Source organism: Macrosteles quadrilineatus, unplaced genomic scaffold (assembly GCF_028750875.1).
Source record: "Macrosteles quadrilineatus isolate MER2022 unplaced genomic scaffold, UCM_ALF_1.0 Scaffold_7__1_contigs__length_78375512, whole genome shotgun sequence".
Classification (NCBI taxonomy): Eukaryota; Metazoa; Arthropoda; class Insecta; order Hemiptera; family Cicadellidae; genus Macrosteles; species Macrosteles quadrilineatus.
Window position 1 is genome coordinate 29,508,948 of NW_026542600.1, and position 22,457 is coordinate 29,531,404.

General features: G+C 34.1%; 1 protein-coding gene across 4 annotated transcripts in view; it reads left to right on the forward strand.

Annotated features, from left to right (window-relative positions):
• Positions 1–22,457, forward strand: part of LOC128998322 (E3 ubiquitin-protein ligase HUWE1) — a 173,687-nt gene that overhangs the window by 59,290 nt on the left and 91,940 nt on the right. For all 4 annotated transcript variants that reach the window (XM_054424414.1, XM_054424416.1, XM_054424415.1 and 1 more), the window contains 7 exons: positions 718–878; positions 2,233–2,355; positions 4,555–4,792; positions 6,828–6,950; positions 9,085–9,333; positions 19,804–20,004; positions 21,240–21,407. In XM_054424414.1, coding sequence (XP_054280389.1) covers positions 718–878; positions 2,233–2,355; positions 4,555–4,792; positions 6,828–6,950; positions 9,085–9,333; positions 19,804–20,004; positions 21,240–21,407 — 1,263 coding nt within the window. The remainder of the gene's footprint in view (positions 1–717; positions 879–2,232; positions 2,356–4,554; positions 4,793–6,827; positions 6,951–9,084; positions 9,334–19,803; positions 20,005–21,239; positions 21,408–22,457) is intronic.

The window sequence follows — 22,457 nt, forward strand, 5'->3', positions numbered from 1 at the left end:
TATTCTAATATATGATTGAAAATAAATATTTTTGTACCAAAAATTCATATATGTCATATGTATGAATAGGCCTAATACCACATCATCAAACATTTTGTTTACACAAATGTGTTTAAATTTTAACTTAGACTATTGTTATTTCACTCAATTGACAAGTATGTATAGAAAAAAGCCGTATCGCTTCAATTCAAGTTGCATCGATTCAAATCGAAAATCTTTTAAATTGAATTGTTGTTTTGAATTGGAAATCTTTTGCTGCTTTGCACACCCGTAGTTTTTAATCAAAGTCCGAGAGTAGGCTTTTTCACATTTTACAGTTGTGGACTATTTTTAGTCCTGAAAAATGGTGTTTGGGCAAATTTTAATTCTTTAGGGCTACATCTTACAATTGTCACATTGCATATGCAGTTGCAATACAGCCAACTTGATGAAAACCTAAATTAAATTTCTAATACCGGTATGTAAACCAGCAAATATTTATTTTCCTAAGCAAAACTCATACAGTTGGTGCTAGAAAACTACTTTTTCGTATGGCGTGACAGCCTGTTTAAATGTAAATTTTTGTCAATAGACTTAACAACAATAGATCACTGCTGAGATTTAATTATTAAAAGTACTTGTGACATTTTGAATTCTATAAAACCGTTTTCAGCAATCAACTTGTTGGCTTACAGGTACATAAGTGTATGCAGTTGATTAAATTTTCTGTTGTTACAGCTATGTGTTGGATTTCCAATGAGAGCAAGACGAGGCAATCAGTTGGCCAATACCACCAGTATTACCCCTTGGTCCCACTCAGTTTCAGCTGCTCTGGCAAAACTTCTCTCTCAGGGCCTTAACCACCAAAACCTGCCTAACTCTTCTATCCCCAAGTTCAAGTATGTGTAAACACCTTACTAAGCTGAAAAAAAGATATACGTCTATAACACTTGTAATTATATATTTACACTTACACTGTTGAGTCACAAGACGGTAAATACAATATAAAAGGTGGTAAGTGGTAATGGATAACGATTGGACACTCCAATCATCATGGGACCCAATAGGCGAATGATGATTATGATTGGCAGGGCCTGATTAAGGGTCTAGTCGCCAGTAGGCTGACGTTGTTCGCGCCCCCTCCTCCCTTCCACTACCCCTCCTCTCCGCTACCACTTTCAAAATTTCAAAGAACGAATACTTATACTGAATTCAAAATTAAAAATGGCCAAAGGCATTATACTATTATTCAGTTTATTTAAAAACAAGAAAACTGACTTGTAGTTTTCTCAAAAGTTCATGGGTACTTTGGGCTTTATATATGGATATAATGATTATGAAAATCTGCCGAACGCACCCTTCCCCACCTCCTTCCCTATCTGCGCGAATCCTTTTTTGGAATAAAACATTTTTTACGCCCCCGGTCTCAACTTTAAGTCTTAGCTGTCTGGCGCCCCCCTAAAACATTTGGCTGACTGGTGCCCTAGGCTCCAGCCTAATTAGCCTAATGGGTAATCAGGCTCTGATGATTGGAGTATCCAATCAAAATAGGTCTCCACTTACCACCTTTTATATGTATTTGCCGTCTTGTGAGTCAACAGTATAAGTGTAAATATATTATTACAAGTGTTGTTAGACGTACATCTTTTTGTTTTTTTCGGGTAATTGAATAACACAAACGATGCTGATCAAGAAGTTGTTCACCTTACTAAGCACATGCCTAAAAGTGGCTATGAGAATTATTTAATCATTTTGTTATTCCTTTATGGGGGTTTCTTTTTTTTGTATTTCCTCACAGCTATAATGTTTACATACCTGTAGACTATAAACATAGTGTTCTATGTTTTAGCCAAAACATTTCCAAACCTTTTGGTGAAGCAGTAAACATGTATTCTGTACATGTAGGAAGTCTTTTTATTTTGGTAATTTTATTGAAGATATACACACTAATCTAATAAAAACTAATACAGTTTGTAAATTTTGTTTAACAGTATTAAATAAGCCAAACATTTTCATTGACAAATCCTCATTGACATTTTAACTTGGAACATTTTTGTTATCCTTAGTTTGTAACAGATGACCAACAATACAAAAACTCTGAAATATAAAATATTACCTGTTTACTTGAGTTTTTAGTGGGTTTTAAAAGCATTTTTTTTTTAAATATTAATACAAATTTAAGGGGTTTTATTACTGTAAATCCAGTCATTATGAACACTGCCTCGTTTGAGTAACTTTTGCCTATTATTTCAGGTTGACATACTTGATTTGTTCTGTGGGATTCACACAGCCAATGCTTTTTGATGAAAAACGGTATCCATACCACCTTATGCTGATGCAGTTTGTGCAACACGGTGGCCTTGTGGCTTTCTTCGAGTATGTATACTTAATTAATTATTTAATTTGTTATAATTATTAAGTTTAAACTAACAAGCAAGCCCCAAACGATTAAGTATTTCTTATACACTTGAGAGTCTTAAATACTGAAGACCATCTTGAATTTGAATCTCTTTTAAAGATGTTATCTTCAGCACATTTTAATCACGCCACATGGAAGAAAGACAGTATTGCCAACAAAACATGATTATAGCATTAACATTATGTTACAGTATTTATTTTTGCTCAAAACAGATGATTTTTTCCAATGATATGATAGGTTACGTACCTTTTTTATTCCGTCGTCAGTCCTAAAATAGTCAGAGGGTGACTAGTTTCGGGTCAGAAATGACCCATTTTCAAACCCATTTTCATCAAATCGATTGGTCCAAAATCCGACAGAAGTCTTCGTTATGAGGTACAAACACATGTCGACACATAAAGTTCACACATTTACGACACAAAGCACATTTAATGAGAGTAGCCGGCTACATTTTATAAGAGACACACTGACGCAGGTAGCACGGCGGACACGACGGATATAGTACGGATATAGTGACGGATGTAGTAATGTTTAGATTTTTTCCAGTTTGTCTTTTATGATAAGTGATATGAAACTAAAGTTTAATTTTAGCGAATTTCCCATACAGGGTATAAGCTATTACCATAGGTCTCATGGTAAGACCTGGACCTGGGACCGGTTCACTTTTTCATTTTAATGTCTCTAGAGGCCTAAAACACCATCCGTTCAAATTCATATATATATATATATATATATATATATATATATATATATATATATATATATATATATATATATATATATATATATATATATATATATATATATATATATATATATATATATATATCCGTTAGCATGATAACTCTAGCAAAAATGATTCGGTTTTCAATGAAATTTGGTACAAACGTGTAAACCTACGTTTATTCTAACGAGCTCATGAACCAGCGTGATCGAACCATGCCAAGTTATGGGATAAAAATTGGTTGTTCTCGTTTTTGACCCTCAAAACATGAAATTCCCCAATTTCTCTTTAGGACATTTCAAAGAGCTTAAAAAGCAAATAATTTAGTATATTGAAGTTTTTTTATGGTTATTGATTGCGGAGAAAATTATAAATTAAAAACCATGTTATTTTTATGGAGAATAAGTAAACTGTTGTAGTTTGCTTGTTTATGGATATATTTTGATCAAACTTTGCAGATCTATTTATTTTGTTCTAAGTTATTAATGTCTTATTAAAAAAACCCATTTTATTACCCTCCCCTGTGGGCAACAAACCTAGGTAGGCCTACTCGTTAAACCTAATATTGAAATAGATTTAATTGAAAATCAAATCAGGAAAATAGAAATTCGCTTAGTCTGCAGGTTTGCTGCGGCAGGTGTATTTTGTTAAATACATTCTTCATTTTTCTACGTAGTCTTGTATTAAGATTGATAACACATTTACTTTTAAAAATTCTTTTTTAATGTCAAATCTCTTTGATTCAATACCAGGCAAAAAAAACTTCTTTGAATTCTATATGTTCTGTTCAATACACTGCTGAAATAGACTTTTAGGTTGTTGATTTAGGGATAAAGACTCTATGAGGCTCTAAATGTCGTTAATGGTTATAAAAATTACTACAACTTAAAGTAGAACCTCGATTAACGTGCTGGGGAGCGAGCTGGCGTAGTGGTTAGAGCGTGGGACTTCAGTCTGTGAGCTCCCGGGTTCGATCCCAGCCAAGTCCCCAATGGATTTTATCTAAATGATGATGCACAATAAGCTTCGGTTGACGTGCTTGGACCTTGAGTCCACCCTCACACAATCAAGTGATAATGCCGTAACCCCTAGGTCTAGCCTGAAGTAATGTGAAAAACAATCCCAGGCTCGTGCCTAGCGTCCTAGAAAAAAAGAAAAAAAGAGGTGCGGCAGATCAATTGATAGATATCTCTAAAATTACCTTACATAACTTCATCCAAGTTAAATACCTTGCTTTGTCATTACAAATATACAAAACAAATCTGTCGAGTTTTTTTTTATCATCACAAGTAATATTAATAATGCCTTGTCAATTTGCAATCTTTTTAAAATCATAGGATTATGTTTAACAATTCTCTAAGGAGCCATCAAAATTATAGTTTTCTAAACTGTTTTTCATTTTTTTCTCATATTAAAAAGGAACATTTTTTAGGACTTTCAAATGGGCACTGAACGGAGGAGACAAGTTTCCAGCTGAGATGGATCTTAATAACACCACACTACCTGAGGGAACTGGAGAATTTCTTGACGCGTGGCTCCTTCTATTAGAGAAAATGGTCAATCCTAAGGCCATACTAGAGACAACGCATACACTGCCATCTAAATCTCCTAACAACAGTTTTAAAACTACAAGTTTTGATCCCTACAAGTATTTGCAACGAATCACTAAGGTCAGTATTAAACTAGTTCTGAATAAAGAAGTATTTATTGAGAATATAGATGAAGAAAACACAATAACTGGCGAAGCAGTTTGAGACATCTTGTGTATAAATGCACTGGAGAGAGAAAACTCTTACTTCCAAGTTTTCAAATATTTTAACACAAATGAAATTTAGGTAACCAATAAGGATTGCAAAACTTGATGATCCGACAAAAAATTAGTATTTCTTGTCTGCAGTCGATAAGTTTTTTTATGTGTGATGAAAGCAATCTTTTGTCTAGCTGGAATTGATCACTGTTATCAATCTTGGCCAATGGTATTGAGAACAAGTTTTACTAAGTAAACCCTCCTATGTAACAAAATGGACATTCTGGCATTTCAGTGCTAAAAAGAGACTGTTTTGGCCTGTTGTCCTTACTCATGCATGCACCATTGAACAGGCACACCTAATTTTTTTTTAAATTTTACCTTCAGATAAGTTAAACCACTCCCTTGATCGTTCCAAAACTCGTCCAAAACTAAATCAAAAGGTTCGGGTCTTTGTTTGATCACTCCCTCCACCTCTTACTCTTTGTCTGATTCACAAAAAGCCGCCATCACCAATAAATCGATCAATTTCACTTAAACAAAGACGTACATCGCCACCTGTAATGTTAGTAAACAAACAATAACAAGAGGCAGACGGCTGTATCATAATATTACTGATTTTCGCCAAAAAATCTGAGCCAGTCTATAACGACTCCAACATGGTAACACAGATTGCCAATTGTTTCTAAAACTAAATCAAAAGGTTCGGGTCTTTGTTTGATCACTCCCTCCACCTCTTACTCTTCGTCTGATTCACAAAAAGCCGCCATCACCAATAAATCGATCAATTTCACTTAAACAAAGACGTACATCGCCACCTGTAATGTTAGTAAACAAACAATAACAAGAGGCAGACGGCTTTATCATAATATTACTGATTTTCGCCAAAAAATCTGAGCCAGTCTATAACGACTCCAATATGGTAACACAGATTGCCAATTGTTGCAGCTGAAGGTAGTGCTGGCATCTGTAAAGGATTAAACCGAACTACTTCGGCCGTGGTCGCTAACTCCAATGTATTGGGTGGGCCTCGCGCATTGTGGCGGTTGGTGCTCGTTGAAGTAGGCCAATGGGTTGAACCTAAACATATTTGAGTCTTCATATTTGCAATAAATGTTCTACATACAAATTTAAATTTTGATTTATTGGTTTATATTGCTAATTTTTTTGCTGGCTTGGGAATGTGGGTAATTATATTGATCACGGACGTGTCGCTAAAAAATTTTTTTTACTATTCTTATGCTAAATTACGTCCTGAATTCAAAAATGATTGTCATTTTCATCGGAAAAGCACCGTTTTCCCGGAAAATCGGAAAAAACAAAAATTTTGCGGAAATGGGTCATGTGTATACTCAAATTAACCGGTAAAGCGAGCTGAACAAGAATATGCAAGATTTTTCAAGATCCGATTACTATTAACGGAGATACGGCAGGAAAAGCGTCGGTAAATCGAGTTAGCGTCAAAATGGCCAAAAAAGGTTAAGTTAGGTTAGGTTAACCTAATATAATCAAGGGTATAAAGAATATATATTCACCAAATAACCTCTAAATCGCTCCCACAGACAGCAGCACCTACGGATCCTCCTGATGCCGTTCGTTGTTCCTGTGACTAATGAACTTTTCTGGCCGCGCTTTTTCGGCCGTATCTCCGTTAATATTAAATCTCCGGATTAAATCCCGTCCCGATAAAAACCGGGTTCAAATGTAATCACGTCCTGATGATCGGGAATATATTTTTCCCGAACATTTCCCGCAATTTTGGAACCCGTTCATCTCGACTCAACACTGTATTACTGAGTTCTCTGCACGTTTCTGTGTTCAGCACAAGATCTGCTCATCAGTCAATTGCATGATGATAGAGTTTTTAATAAAGTTTATATAGCTTTGACCTAAGTTTTAGCCTAAGCTTTAACCTATACACTAAACTTGTTTTAAGATGCAATCTAAATTTTTTATAGATGGCCTTTGATGCCTTGTCATTTTTGTGGGGTCGCAGACCATTACCCACGTATGGAGCACGGATGACTGAAACAATGCTCACCATTTATCGTCATATCATTCGTGGAGGGGAAATGATTGAGGTATGTATGAAAATGTCTTTGCACTTTGAAGTAAATCAAATGTTAAGGTTATTAAAAATAACAAAGCCAGATGCACATTTTTATTCTATGGCTAATGGAATTTTTAATAATTCTCATGGATAGGGCCTACTGAGATTTTGTTAGTGCTATATTTATGTACAGTATGTTGCCTCACATGATAAGAAGAATATATTAATTTCCGTAGACTGTCTTATTTTGTTGCGTATCTTAGATAATTTACCTCATAAGTGGGAAAAATAATAAGGGTAAAACAGCATACAAAAAGAATAGTGATGGATCAGTTGCTGATTTTTATCAGTTCGGTTTTGGTCGGTTCTCTGTTTATCGGTTTCCCCCTTAAATCACTTACTTAAATACAATTTTTCTGTCTACCCATGCAAAGTTAGTACAGTAGTCCTAAAAATTTAAACTGTAAGTTAACTATTATATTTCAAAGCAAGATTAGATTAGACAACATCCCCTTTACCTCAGTAGGTTATGGTATCGATAGGTACAATTCACAATTGTCTTATTTTAAAATTTAAGGTTACAACTCAAGGCTATATTCACTAGTCATATTAGGTTGTAATGTTGTTGAAAACTGTTATATGATAGGTATTGGAAACACCAGTATATTGTCTAGAAATTTATTTTTAAGAATACCAACATCTTCACCCATTCAAGATCCAACCTGATTACATACTGGGTCAACAATTACCTTAAAAATGCAACAAAAGATAATTCAACAGGAGCAATTGAGTGGATAAATAATTAACAACAACAAAAATCATAGTCATATAGTGATAATGAGTGTGACACTTCAGCCTAAATATCTCCTCAAAACATTCTCGAATTAGCCTAGAATACTTCTTATCAGTTTCAAAATTAATTCTATGTTTATTTTAATTTTTTTAAATGCACTGTATGTGAAAGAATTTAATTCCTTACATTTTTTTGTTAAATCAGATTAGATATTTATATTTTAATTCACCACTAAGCAAATTTGGGGGAGAGTGTGTGCACACATACAACAGTAGTAACTTTCCTGGAGGAAAACCTGATCTATTTAATGAGATTGTTCAATATTATTTATTTTAGAGGTGTGCCAGTCTGGAATTTTTAATTGAGCCTAGATTGAGCCCAAGTATTATTAATAGGTCCAGAGTTGTTAGGATTTTCAGAAAACTGGATTTAATAATAAATTGTTGTTATGAGTGATTAAAATATTTTAAATCAAAGTTAGCTTACATTTTTCCAACACTAGTTAATGAAATTTCAGTTGTCATGGTCATATATCTGCCTAGATGAACAGCTACACTCCTTTATAATATCTCTGTATTATGTTTTTGGTGATTTCAAATTAAGTCAAGAGGAAGATTTCATTTTTATATTAAAAACTTATAAGTAAGTAAGCTGTAAAACCACTCTTCATGAGTTTTGTATTCTTTTGGAAACATTTCAAAGGGAAACGTTCAAGCTCGGCTTAATTTGTCAGCCTAGTGCTTGATTGCTCAATCTTAAGTTGCAGGCTCGGTACACCTCTTATTTGTAAAAAAAAAAATTGTTTCATAGCCTTATTTTGAGGTAATGAAGAAAAAGACGGAAGCAAAGAAATCAGATGATGAAGTGACTTCTGATTCCTTCTGGATTCTGATTTCCATGGTTGATGGCTCTGACGACTCTGACTTGGATGTCTCTAACGATGACTCGTCTGAATCGGACGATGACTGGGATTACTCTGACGATGACTCGGATGACTCTGATGATTCGGATGACTCTGACTATTCAGACGGTGACTCCTATGAGTCTGATGATTCGGATGGTGACTCCTATGATTCTGGAGACTCAAATGTTTCACAGGACTCAGACGTGATAGCCAATGGCCAAGATGAAGAACAAGCTGAGAGTTCTCGTAAAAGGAAAAGAACACCAGAACCGAAAACCACCAGAGCACTTAAAAGGAAGAGGGTATTTTTTTTAGTCCAGAATTTACTTTAATAAGCTTTTCAGCATAATAGTCAGTCAAATCTTTCCAGACATTGTTGGTAAAATATAGTAATTGCAGGTAAGTTTATATTTAACATACACACAAACATCGAATTGATAGATATGTTTGTAAGTCAACTGATTTTAGGAGCGAAAGCAGAAGGAGAATAACGAGCCTCCTGTTCTCGTAAACTCAGCCACTGGAGAAAGCAGACGCAACACCAGTGGTAGGGAGAGGCCCGAAGTAAATTCTGTTGAACTGAGCCAACTAATGGATATGGGCTTCTCCCGGGAACACTGCTACGAGGCTCTCATACTTACCTCAACTCTAGAACATGCAACCGACTACCTACTGAACAACTTTTTCCCACATAATGTACAACCCCCTCAAGTCTTGGTATGTGTGTGAATGTGCACTTTGTAAATGTGGCACGTGTGTAGCTGCTTGTTTCATCCCTAGTCGTTTGTATGAGACTGCTTAACCCCCTTTAATTTATGTCCTTTGTTTGGTTCATGGTGTAACATAATTTAGCAATATAGTTAGTTGTACAACAATCTTCATACTCAGTCACCATTGGTCCTTTGTAATGTTTGGTTTGATTTTTTATTTTTTCGTGAAAGACTTTAGGATTCAGTCATCTACCCTTTATTTGTCTCGTTCACTCTGAATTTGTCTGGATCGCTTGATTTGTCTGTGTCATGAGTTTAGTACTTCAGAATATTCATCAATCTACCTAGATTCATTTGTGAATGCAGTATAGTATATTGACTAGTCATCCCATTCAATGGCTGGCTTTCTTGGTGATGGTTAAACTTATTCCTATGTTTTGCTTTATAACAACACCGTGTGGGGGTAAAGGAAGTTGTCGGTGATTTAAATTAATATGCTGTAATTCACCAATATCTAATTATAACACTTGAAAATTGCAATCTATTTAAATTCATATAATATTTCCTTGGGAGTCTTTGTATTAGCTTCAGAACAGTAAAGGGATATACGATCAAAATGAAACCAAACTTAAATTTGGAATATCCGTGCACCTCTACTTTAAACATGATCTGGTTAATAGTTTTTTTTTTTTCTTACGCCAGTGGCATTTTAATTGAAGTCAGAGTTAGTTTAAACACTTTTAAGGGAACACGGTCCAAACCCTTTAACGTTTTGTGAATGTGCTGGGATTATTAAAAAAAAAAAAACATACAATTATTAAGGAAGCAGGATGAGTTAATTATTATTAATATTAATTATAATGATTAAAGTTTTTATAATTATAATTATTATAGTTTTTATAACTATAATTATTATAGTTTTATAATTATAATTATAAGTAATTAATTATACATTTTTTGTTAAAAGTTAGAGAAAAACTTTTGTTGCCGAAACTAAACAAATCACATTAACGAGCGCATGAAAGTGAATAAAAACCAATATAACTAATTAACCAGCTTATTAACTTTTTTGTTTGTTAATTTGGTGAAGTAGAAATTGTCAGATTTTAATGGTTTAAAGTTTACTAAACAATAAGCTTTGAACATTGCCATAATCTATTCACTGAATTAAATTCAAAATCCTGACATAGGATATTTATCTAATTTAGGGTATTAAAAGTAGCATTTGTCGTACTTCTGAATTTCTTTATTAAAATTATCAGCGTTACTATCTTTTGGACTCTCAGGGAGTGAGCTGGTCTAGTGGTTAGAGCGTGGGACTTCGGTTCCTGTGGTCCTGGGTTCAAATCCCGCCAATCAACAAAGGATTTTATCTAAGTAATAATGCCGCAACCCCTAGGTCTAGCCTGAAGTAATGTAAAAAACAATCCCGGGCTCGTGCCTAAAAAAAAAAAAAAAAAACTCTTGGACTCTGCCTTTGTTGGGGTAGTAACTTCTTACTGTCAGTTAACTTCATGCAGGAAAGAACAGGTCTTTGAATGAATACATACCTCTCAAGCCTTTTAAATGGCCCAAAACGGGTTTGGTTTAGCCATTTTATAGTTTCTCAAACTCTAACGTAATCTACCACTACTTCTTAGGGAATACCTTGATACATTTCAAACCCAATCCCATGTAAATTATAATTTGAGTGTGTATATTTCACCTTTTTTATTGTACAGTTTGTTTTCTGATACCGTAAGCACCTCGATTATTCAGGGGCAGGTCACAGATCAACTGTGGTCAAAATATACATCAAACATTGAGTATCAACTAGCTGTGGCCCTGTCCTACAGATGGGAATCAAGCTGTCAAATTTTTTATTCAGAGTGTATAATCAGCTGGCTTATTACATTAAGGCAAATTCTGGCAGTTTTAATGTGAAAAATCTATCTACTGTATTAACAAATGTCACATGGCCACCTATTTGTTTTTGTCTAAAGACCTATGATGTGCATTTGAAATTCAACAATTTTACAATGAAACAGCAACATTGTCAATGTGAAAAGCATCAACGTGAGATTGGCGGCCGATTTCACAATGGTGCATGCATACCATACTATCACGTACCTAGTCTCCCAACAATACGCCTACATTATCTTCTATCACCTACCTCATCTTATGTAGACCCCAGTCTGGAGATGTCTTTCATTACTAGGTCTTCCCGCTTCATTCTTGGTCTTCCAAGTAGTTGTCTACCTTGTAGTTATACTTGGAATAGACTATTTGAACGGTATTTTCTCTCTTCTTCGCATGGTCTGCCCATTTTAGCCATTTACTTTTGGGCAGCACCACTATTTCTTGTTTTTTATATATTTCCTTAAACTATTTGTTCTTTCATATCCCCCAATCTTTGTTTATCTTCAACTGGTCCATATATTTTTCTCAGCAGTCTTTTCTCATACCATATTTTCTCATAAGCATATTTGAGTTTTGTAATGGTTTTATTATTTTCAATTTAAGTAACATCAATGCTAGTTGATAATTATAATCAACCTACATATCAATTAATTTTCAGACTTTGATTTTTCAATGGTGAAACTGCTCGTAGCTTATCACTAGCAGTAGCTTATAACAGATTACAAGCTTCACTGGTTTGTCGCTTTTTGCAAGACGTTCAATGGCTTTGCGTTATTTGTTGCTATACAGTGTATTGCTGGTAAAAATAAATATTATGATTGCCTAGTATTGTTTTTGTTGATGTAAAAATGCTAATTAGTGACATAAATTTCTATATAAATAGTATTTTAGTGTAATGTTTTTAGTTTTTGGTATTTTTTTTACCATAACTGTAGTTTATCGTGGATTGGTTATCTGTAGATCCCTCCCCATAAATACCTAAGATAATCAAGGTTCTACTGTATGACTATATTACATGTATTAACATTTCTCTAGACTTCTTAATCCCTGGTTGTATTGATTGTGACTTGTAGTTTGCCTTTTTGATTTCGGTTTTATTAATGCAAAGAAAGTGAAAGCTTTAAATTTTGAATCCCAGACTCTTGTGAATCTTTCATACGTCCAACCATCCTGCTGTCGAAAGTAGTCAAAAGTTCATTGGGGGTACCTAATACCACACTCTGGGGTGTCAAGCTTCAATACATCAACAGTAGTGCAAACTGTTACATAAAATCTTTCAAATCAGCCGATTTTGCTGCGATTTGGACTTAATTTATGTCACTGTTAAAAACAGGAAACTACTTTCTCTTGAGGTTCTGTCTTGTTTGGATTGCATTTTGTTTACTACCATCAATCTACGCATGGGTTGTGATGGTGCAGGGGGCGGCAGGTGTGGATATTAGATATTTGACCCTAATCTCCTACTGATCTAAACTTAAATTGCAAGTTCTTGATATTTAGGAGGATTCAAGATTTATTCTGGACATATTTATATTTCAAAGTAATGTAGTTTCAAGATTCTTTATTAGCCACCAAGGCAACATGCACATGAAAGCGTTCATTGCCCCGCAAAGCTCACTTCAGAAAATCCTTAGCATACACATGACAGGTTTACATAGCACTTTGAATCCCGTGCTTAACATTTTGGTTCCAGTATAGCCATAAAAGTTGTAAAAGCTGTCTTTTGTTTGGTTTTTTTTATTAGAGATGTAAAGAACAAAGACAAATTTTAATAAAAATTACTAGGGACATTCAATTTTACGTGACGTTAATGCACAGGTATTTTGTCAACCTTCTACCCTATAGTATTAGCAAATTCGGAATGCCGATGGAGGCAATGTAGGTTCACTCACACACAAGCAAGACCGCACGCACACAGGCGCAGGGGATTAGGACCGGCCGTATTTCCGCCCGTTAAATATTCTATTGTACTTAACCAATCAAAATAAAAATATTTTTAATTGTAATTTTATTTTGACTTCTTTATTATTTTTTAACTCTTTACATTGTAACAAGTAAAATTATACTAAACAACATATAGTTACGGTAACTGTGTATTTACCATTCATGTATTAATAATAATTAAGTCGGCCGATTAACGAACAAACACACATTTGTTTGTATTATGATAACTAACAATACAGTATAAATTTTTTGTTGTTGCAAATAATGAATATTTATTACATACCCGCTTTTAAGTGGAGTTTTCGGTGAGGCTTGACTAATGGGATTTAAAGACCGAGCCACCCCAGCTATTCATCGGCCAAGCAACTTACCCTGTCCTTTACACCAGTGAGTGGGGGTGCGTGCGTGCGATGGGATTTGACCTGGCATTCATCGGCATTCCGAATTTGCTAATACTATAATATAAGTAAATTTGAGATGTGTCTCGTAACTCTCTGGACAATGGTATATAGCGCTATTGCTTAGGTCAAGACAAACACACTACACTACAGAAACATGGGTCTCTGGTGCATAGTTTCTAGTTTCCCCATCCATCTGTCTGTAGGCCTATGTGTTTTTTACAAAAACAACCATAACTTCTAAATGGTTTGTAGTACAGCGTTGAGATTGTATACAAATGTTTATATTATTAAGATGTACGTTTTTAAACAAATGTAATAAAATATCATTGACAGTATCAAAATGGCGGCCATTTAAAATATACAAAGAATTGCAGGAGACGTAAAGTTGTTAACCCATTTTACGTAGATTTCAATGATACCTTATTATTTAGGATTGAATAAAGAATAACAGATAAATTAGTTTTTCTCTAATGCATGGCCCCTTTTTCCATTTAAACAATGCTAATACTCCTTTTACATTCTCTAAATAACTTTTTATCTTTCTTTTTTTTAAAGAGGTTGGCGGCCTCTTTTAACCTTGCATTTGCCTGTCCACATAGACTCGTGCGTGAAACATATCCAGCAAAGCAAGGGGTGAGCTGGTACAGTACAAGGATGAACTGTACTGATAAAATGATAAACTTCAAGGTGTAAATGGAGAAATGATTATTCACCTCAGAGACAATAGACAATAGACGCTTTATTGTACATGACGCCTGATACAATAATTACAAAAGTAATTCCCAAGCTGGTACATGGTCAATTTATATCTAGGTTTCTTAATCTAATTATACTCTAATAAGAGTAAAAACTATTACAATTTATCTTTTAAAAACGTCTGAATTTTGTAATACGCTTTCTGGCTCAAAGTCTCTTTCAGCTTATAAGTAAAATTTGATTTTGATAAAGTTCTGTATGAATTAGGTAAATGATTGTAGATTTTTAATCCCATGTAAAGAGGCCCAGTTTCAAATTTTGTGTGCGAATGTTTGGGGTCCCTGTTCTTTAATTAAATCATTCATTAAATCGTCAGAGCCCTGTTCTTTAACACGTTGACTGCGCGCGCCGACTTTAGTCGGCGTCGCCAGCAGGCCAACAGAAATATGTTGAGTCAGTGTGAGCTTAGCCTCAGACGGAGACGTTATAATCGTTGCCTGCCTGCCAGCTTAGAATGCAAGCTTTACTTTGGTGTAGGTTGGTACTAAAATTTCCGGTAAAATCCTGTCTGGCAATGCTTTTGTCCCAGTTTCGGGGAATTTTTCTCTTCAACCCACATTACAAAGACACTGGATACGGATCCGTGCAGTGCTGCTACCTTTGGGTGTTTCAGTGAACTACATCCACTCTCGGGGTAACGCAGCACAGTCACCACTGCTCTTTTGTGATTCGTCAGACTGAAATATTTGAATGCCAATTGCGTTCGCTGATTCGGTTGCGCGCCGGGGCTTCGCCCGCCACTGGGGAGAGCCTTGTAAAGTCGGCGCGCGCAGTCAACAAGTTAATTAAATTTATGCAATTTCACTCATATCTGTTGCTAAGTTACGTTACTCTTCCTTTTAAACAATCAAAAAACCAACAGAGATTATGTAAAAAGTTTGTTTATAATTAAGAATAGTGTGCAACAAATTCATGCAGTAAAGTTAAGACAAGAATTCTTTTATAAATGACAACAACAAATTATGCCATCAGCTGTTATAGAGAATGTAAAAGGAGTAATAGCGTTGTTTGAATTAAATTAGTTTTAAATTGATATTTTATTAGAACTTTTTTAAACATGTCTTGATAAGATAAACATTGGTGTATAGTTGGAGTTATTATTGTTTTTATAAAAATCACATACAGATAGATAGATGGGAAACTACGCACCAGAGACCTATCCTCTTATGGTGAAATGTGTTTGTCTGGACCTAAGCAATAACACTACATACCGTTTTCAGAGAGTTACGAGAGACCCTGTATATCAGTGATGGGTGAATTCCAGAAATTATTTATTCTTTGAAATTCATTCTCAATTCTGATTCCATTGGTTCCAAAAACATTTCTCTCGGTCGGGTAGACATCGTCATTGTCTCCCACGGTAAAGGCAAACCCTGGAAAACCCCCGGGGTAACAGAAACACCGGCATATTTCATGATCGCAGATTTTTTTTTTTTTAATTTATTTGTAGACATTATTGTCATCTTCAGCGAATTCCTCCGCGGCCATGTTGACATTGTCATCATCTCCCAATATATATGATGCTATTACGGCATTAGCATTAGTAATTTTACGACCGCACCGATTTTCGCAGACAAGTATCAGTATCGGATTCTACTTGTGATTGGTCAATTCTTAATTCTGATTCCAAAGCCAAGAATCGACCCATCCCTATTATATGTATACATATATACATATATATATTTGAACAAATGGTGTTTTTAGCCTATGGGGACTTAAAAACGAGTATCATAAAAATCAATCAATCTCGGAGCTAGGTCTTATCATAAGTCATACGGTAATAGCTTGTTCCATATCTTTGACTTTGACCTGTATGGACAATTTGCTAAAATTCCTCATTGGCGATCGCAGCAAAATCCTGAATATCTTCTGCGGTACCAGAAACATCATGATTCTTCGGCAATCATGGTAAAATCCTGAACCTCCTCGGATACTTTGATCTTTTCACTGTTTTAACCATGGTTCAGATCCCTTAGGTGACAGATTACCGTGGTTGTACTGTATAATATTAGTTTTTCTCACAGTAAAAGTCAACTTATCTATACATTTATTAAGCTTAAAACTCTTGCAATGCTAAAAATATATATTTGTAAAACATCACTAAGAATATGGTTAAATACGAGGGCTGTTCAGAAAGTAAGGAATGTTTTCGTCTGACGCTGAATGGCGCGCGCTGTCCGTGCACTTTCTAGTACAGACGTGTTATCTAACTCAATGACTGTCCAGCTACTGTAGTGGAAGTGTCATTGTGCTGCCTGTTGTCCCAAATATAAATTTTAAAAAGTGTGCTGCGATTGAAAATCCTACCAGCTTTGAGGTGCTGTATGTAATATGTGGCCATACACTTAAAAAGTTAAAACCTATAGAAATTTGTTGTCAAGCGTGTTAAGTGTACAGAAACAACGTAATAAATGAAAGTTTTTGTTTAAAAATGGTGCATTCAGTTTCCAAAGTCCAAAATTTGTTTTTCATTACAATGCCCGAGCTCATATCAAATCGCTCATACAATCTCTTTAATCATTCAAATTTGGGAGTTTCTCTCATCAACCCTCTCTGATGCACCAAAATGATGAACTTGTTAGCAGCACAGCACTTTGATTAAAATGAGGACCTCCAATTGCATGTCACCAGGTGGCTGAGCTCACGGGCGGTAAAATTTGTTTAGGGTCTCAATGTGTTCGGTGGATATGTGGGAAAGTAGTATTTTAGCTGTTCTTTTAAATGTATATGGTAAAAAGTTTATTTTGTAAAATTTGTACTTCATTAAATAAGTTCTTTACTTTTTGATAAGCCCTTGTATGATGTTCAAGCATTACTGAATAAAGTTTATTTTGCATGTAAGTAAATTAAAATTTGTAAATAATATTATTGATTTGGTTGATTGTTTTAGTTCTTAGTTTTTAGTAACATTACATTTTATTTTTTGATACAGGGTGACAATCAAGTCTTGAACCTCTTTTTAACATTTTTAAACCACAATAGAAAAAATATTAAAGTTCGTATGTGCTTACTGGTGATAGTAACACACACATCTGCCCAATGAATCAATGATCGACTCGATAACCCCTTTGGGTCCACAAGGAGTCAGACAAAATTCTTAAATAGCAGCATAAGTCAAGTTTGATATCAAATTAAAGGTCTTCTTTAGTAAAATACAATGCCACAAACCCGAACTCAAATGGACAATAGAGTAAAAAATGACAGCTGTTCAAATACTCCTTGAATTTGCAATGCATATTATACTGTGAGGCGCCTGCAAGAAGTCGGATGAAAATCATAAAGGAAAGCATAGGTCGATATGCACATCAAATTAAAGGTCTTTATTAGTAGAATACAATGCCGCAAATTTGAGCTCAAAATATCAGCTTTATAAAAAATGGCAGCTGTTCAAAGATTCAAAATGTCAGATTAAAGAAATATTTGAACGGCTGTCATTTTTGACTTGGTTGTCTGTTTGAGTTTGGATTTGTGGCATTGTCATTTACTAACGGAGACCTTTAATTTGATACCAGGGTGTCTACCAACCGGGGAAACCGGGAATTGTACTTAAATTTTTACTGGCCATGAAATGTACGGAATTGTCCTTAAATGCCAGACTATGTCCTTAAATTTTTAATGGGCCATAATTTTATTGATCGCTAGTTGGTTAGGAGCACATAAAAGGTTTATCAGATGTTTGTTTACATTTTCATAATTTATTACTAGAGTAGTTATGCAATAAAAATCCCATTAACAATCTCAAACCCATTAATATTTTATCACGACAATCAAGTGTCAAGTCAAGTACTTCCAAGAACTGTTGACTCAGCAGCTAGCTCATAAAAGTTGTATCACTTTTATTCCTTTACAACTTCTTTTTTTATTACTAGGGTAATTATTATTAGATCTCAAACCTATTTTATCGTGAAAATAATAGCTTTATAATGGCTGTTAAATTTCACTTCTTACTTGTACTTTCGGCTTGAAGTCAATTTGCCGCGGCCAGTGCCTACAGTGCCATAAAACTGTTTGTGGTTTCATATTAAACATGTAAATAATCTACAGTCTTATTTTGTAAGTTAACCCCTTTTTTATGGACATTTTATCTTTCAATTGACAAAACCACAAGCATTGTTGTTTGCATTAATGTTTTATCACTATGTAGGCCTGCTTGGTTTCAAATTATGTCATTGCATTTTCTGTATCTTTGTCTTATATTGTTTGCTATTCAGGTTTCAATGTTTTTTGTTTTCCATATATTTATTTATTGAGTTGTATGCTTTAAGCAATCAAAATCTTATGAACTAGAATGATGATAGTGACTTTGCTGCTATTATAACCTCATTGTTTGTTACTCAGTATAGGCCCTCCTAAATAATTAGGTCTCTAGGCCTGGGTATTTTGATTCTTGAAAGAGCTGTAAAATATATTAAGAAAATGTAATTGAGCCTAAGATAAACAACTAATGATTGCTATATGTCGATATTAACTTTGCAAATGAAAATACAATAATCTTACTCTGTGCTTATTGCTTATTAATAGCCGCTTACCATACCTTGATTTTGTACTAAGAATTGAGTAACAATATGCATTAAAGATTTTTTCAAAAGTAGTCGAGAACCTAACGTTGTGCCAGGGCGAATCATGCCAAATTAATCGGCCTGGATCGGATAAGCTATGTTATGAAGTTTACGTGACTGATGGAGATATTTGTCGCTATCGCAGGAGACAATGATTGCGTTTCTCTGTTACACTATAAAAGCTTTACCTAAAGTATAGGTAGGCGGCGGTAGGCCTATGTTTGTTTACTTTCAATAAATTTCTATTTTGTAATTTTCAACTCGTTTCTATTATTATTTACTTTTCTCCCTGGTAGAACTACAGTGAATAACAAGATTAATACAGTTTTACAAATCAGGAAAATTATTTGGTAGGCCTAATGACACCGACAAAGGTTACGGCAAAGTGTCCTTAAATGTACGGGAATTGTCCATGAATTTTTTATCCAGAATGTAGTAGACACCCTGGATACCAAACTCGACCTATGCTGCTATTTAAGAATTTTGCCTGACTCCTTGTGGACCATCCCCCAAAGGGGTTATCGGGTCGGTAATTGGGCAGATGTGTGCATTACTATCACTAGTAAGCACGTGTGAACTTTGGTATTTTTTTCTATTGTGGTTTAAAAATTAAAAAGAGGTTCCAGACTTAATTGTAACCCTGTATTTATAAAAAATATTTTACAAATAATCTGCTAAAAATGATTAGTAAATTCAACTTAGTTTTTACAAAACCATAAATAAACTCAAATTATTACCATAGTTTTTTTTTTTATATCACCATAGATGTCTTCTATTAACATTACTTTTTGGTGTTACTATGTACAAAAAAATTACTCAAAAACATTGTTTTATTAATTATGGTAGAAAATGTCCACAATAATTTGTTACATATCGCTTACTCAATTAGTTTTTAATAAATGTTTTGTCTTAAAATAGGAAGAAGAACCAGAAGAAGAAGAGGTATTTTTGCCCAAAGAAGCTTTAGACGAATTTTCAAATCAAGTTCTCAAAGTATGCCTGGAGTACATTGAAAGACTGCCAGAAACAGTATACAAAGTTTGTGATCTGTTAACGATAATTATCAGGAGAAATGGAGAAACGTACTGCAACAAACTACTAAACACACTAGCCACGGAGGTAAATGCTTTTCTATTGTATATTATGTGTTTTTAGATTGTTAAATTGTAGTTTACGCAAAAATTATGTAAAGATAGTCCTTATGACACGTAGAAAGGCAAGTACCTTAAAAATTTCTACGGGTGTCGTAATGGTTAATTACATTTGTAAAACTTAATTACAATACTCTTTCTTCAGAGAAAAGGTACTGCCATCAGCATTCTTACCATAAGTACTTTTTCAATTACAAGTAGACAAATATTACATATCTTTTAGCAATACTGAATGCATTCAAACAGTTTACCTACAACTAGAGATGTGTCAATACCAACATTTATTGATTCTCGATACCGATATCTGAAAAATCAATTCTCAATTCTTGATACGAATATTATTTTTACAGTATTTCCTAATTTTCTGAATGGATTGGATATACTACACCAATCTCCGTCTCTATGTTTTCCTGTAAAGTATTTTCGAGTTAATAGGGAGTTTTTCAATTAAATAAAATATTAATGCAGCAATGAGAAATTCTAACTAGCCAATTTGAGATTAAACCCTTCTAAACAAAATACCATATCAAATGTAAATAATGATCCAGCAAAAAAAAAAAAAAAAAAATCAAAAAGAAAATTTTATTTAAAGTTTAGGTGTGTCAGTCAGATATTTTCGGTCAAGTCAAACTCGAGGTAATATCGTGATCATCTTCTACCGTCGAAGAGACATCATTGTTGTCTTCTGGGATCCCTGCAAAATTCTGAATATCTTCCTCAGTCACAAAAACATCATCACTCTAGCGGTCGAGGCAAAATCGTGAATATCGCTCTGCTGTATTTCCAACGTCTCCCGCATTTCTTTTCAATTCCAAAAATTGAATTGAAATGGATAGTTTAAAAAACGGTCGTAGGTAAAAGACATATCTTGTTAACTATTGTGTAATGTATATTTATTGACGCTATCTCATTTCCATCTTATATTGCAGTTGCTCAGATAGTATATTGGTTGGAAACCTAAATCCAACCAAGTTTTATTGCTGTATCCAAATAAGTGTGTTTAATATTTAACAAATACCTAATCTTTGGTTGGCTCTTTTAGAAGCTTTGCCTTTTTGTCAAATTAAAAAAAATTAAAATAAACCTCTCAATACATTTTTTTTTATCCTAGAAATTTTTGTTTCACTCCCATTTCTTTACTTTTTATTAACTTAATTCATGCTTATCATTTTTATCTAACACTAATTATTTATTTATTTTCAGACGATACAGAACATTGGCCAGCTGATAGATGAGATTGACACTGCAAAGAGACATCTTGATATTAGTGAAAGTGGCAAAGTCAATGTTAGTGTTAGTGACATTGTTCTTAACTCAGTTCCCTCAACTCGAATCGCTGGAAACTTACATCTCTTCATGCTACTTTTTGAGGTATGGTTATGAAAGATAGTCAATCTACAATTTTAAAAAGTTAACCCCTCAATTATTTCTCTACAGTAAATTAAAAGCAAAAAATTAGTATAAACACAGTAGAGTCCCGATAATCCGAACTTCGGTCCTACTTTTCAAATGTATAGTACAGTAAAGACAGTGTTTGAAACTTACATACAGTGTTGGACTGAAGTCTTAAGTTGGTTTAAAAAGTCTGTTACCAACGCAAAAAAAGCATAATGAAGCCAATGCCATAGAAACAATGTATCCGCTGGGGTCGAGACGGACTGTTGTTCAACGTAGCGTAGCGCTAGATCAAAGGCAGCTAGATGCTGGAAGGCACCCTACCAACAGGGCCGGACTTAGGACTTCAGAGGTCCCGGGCAAATTTGCCGATGGGGCCCCCAGTATGATTATACGAGAACAAATATGGTACACAATATAACGCATATTACATGCACACTAATTTTAAATAGGCAATATCAAGGTGAATTAATATGTAAACCTGTTAGAATAGTATTCTGTATTTTGCATAAACTAATTTTATGTAATATTTGAAGTCTGAAAATAGCTACAATGTACGGTGTTATGTTATGATTTGTTCTTGTTGTAATTGTATTTATAAAATTTTAATATACCTAGCAGGTACCTTACACATTTTTTTTGCAATACATTAAAATTTAATATCCTTTGCAACAAATAATGAAAACTATAGATAAAATAAAAATAAAATAACACGTACTTGTAAAAGGTTTAATTTAATTTGTTTGCTGTAATACACATTCTATTTGGTGCTTGAATGAAAACACAAATAAAAAATAACACATTAATTATATTTAAACACGTGATGTAAGTCAGAGATAATGCATAAACTTTTAAAGCTTTAATATATTTTATAACTTACTATAATTTTACTAACAAACCTTTTACTAAGTTTATAAGATGCAAGTCCAAACAATGTTAAAGTTTACTTTTTATGGATTAATCATTATAAGGTTTAGAACATAGTTATTTTCTCTATAAATAAATGTCACTTCCCACTCTGATACG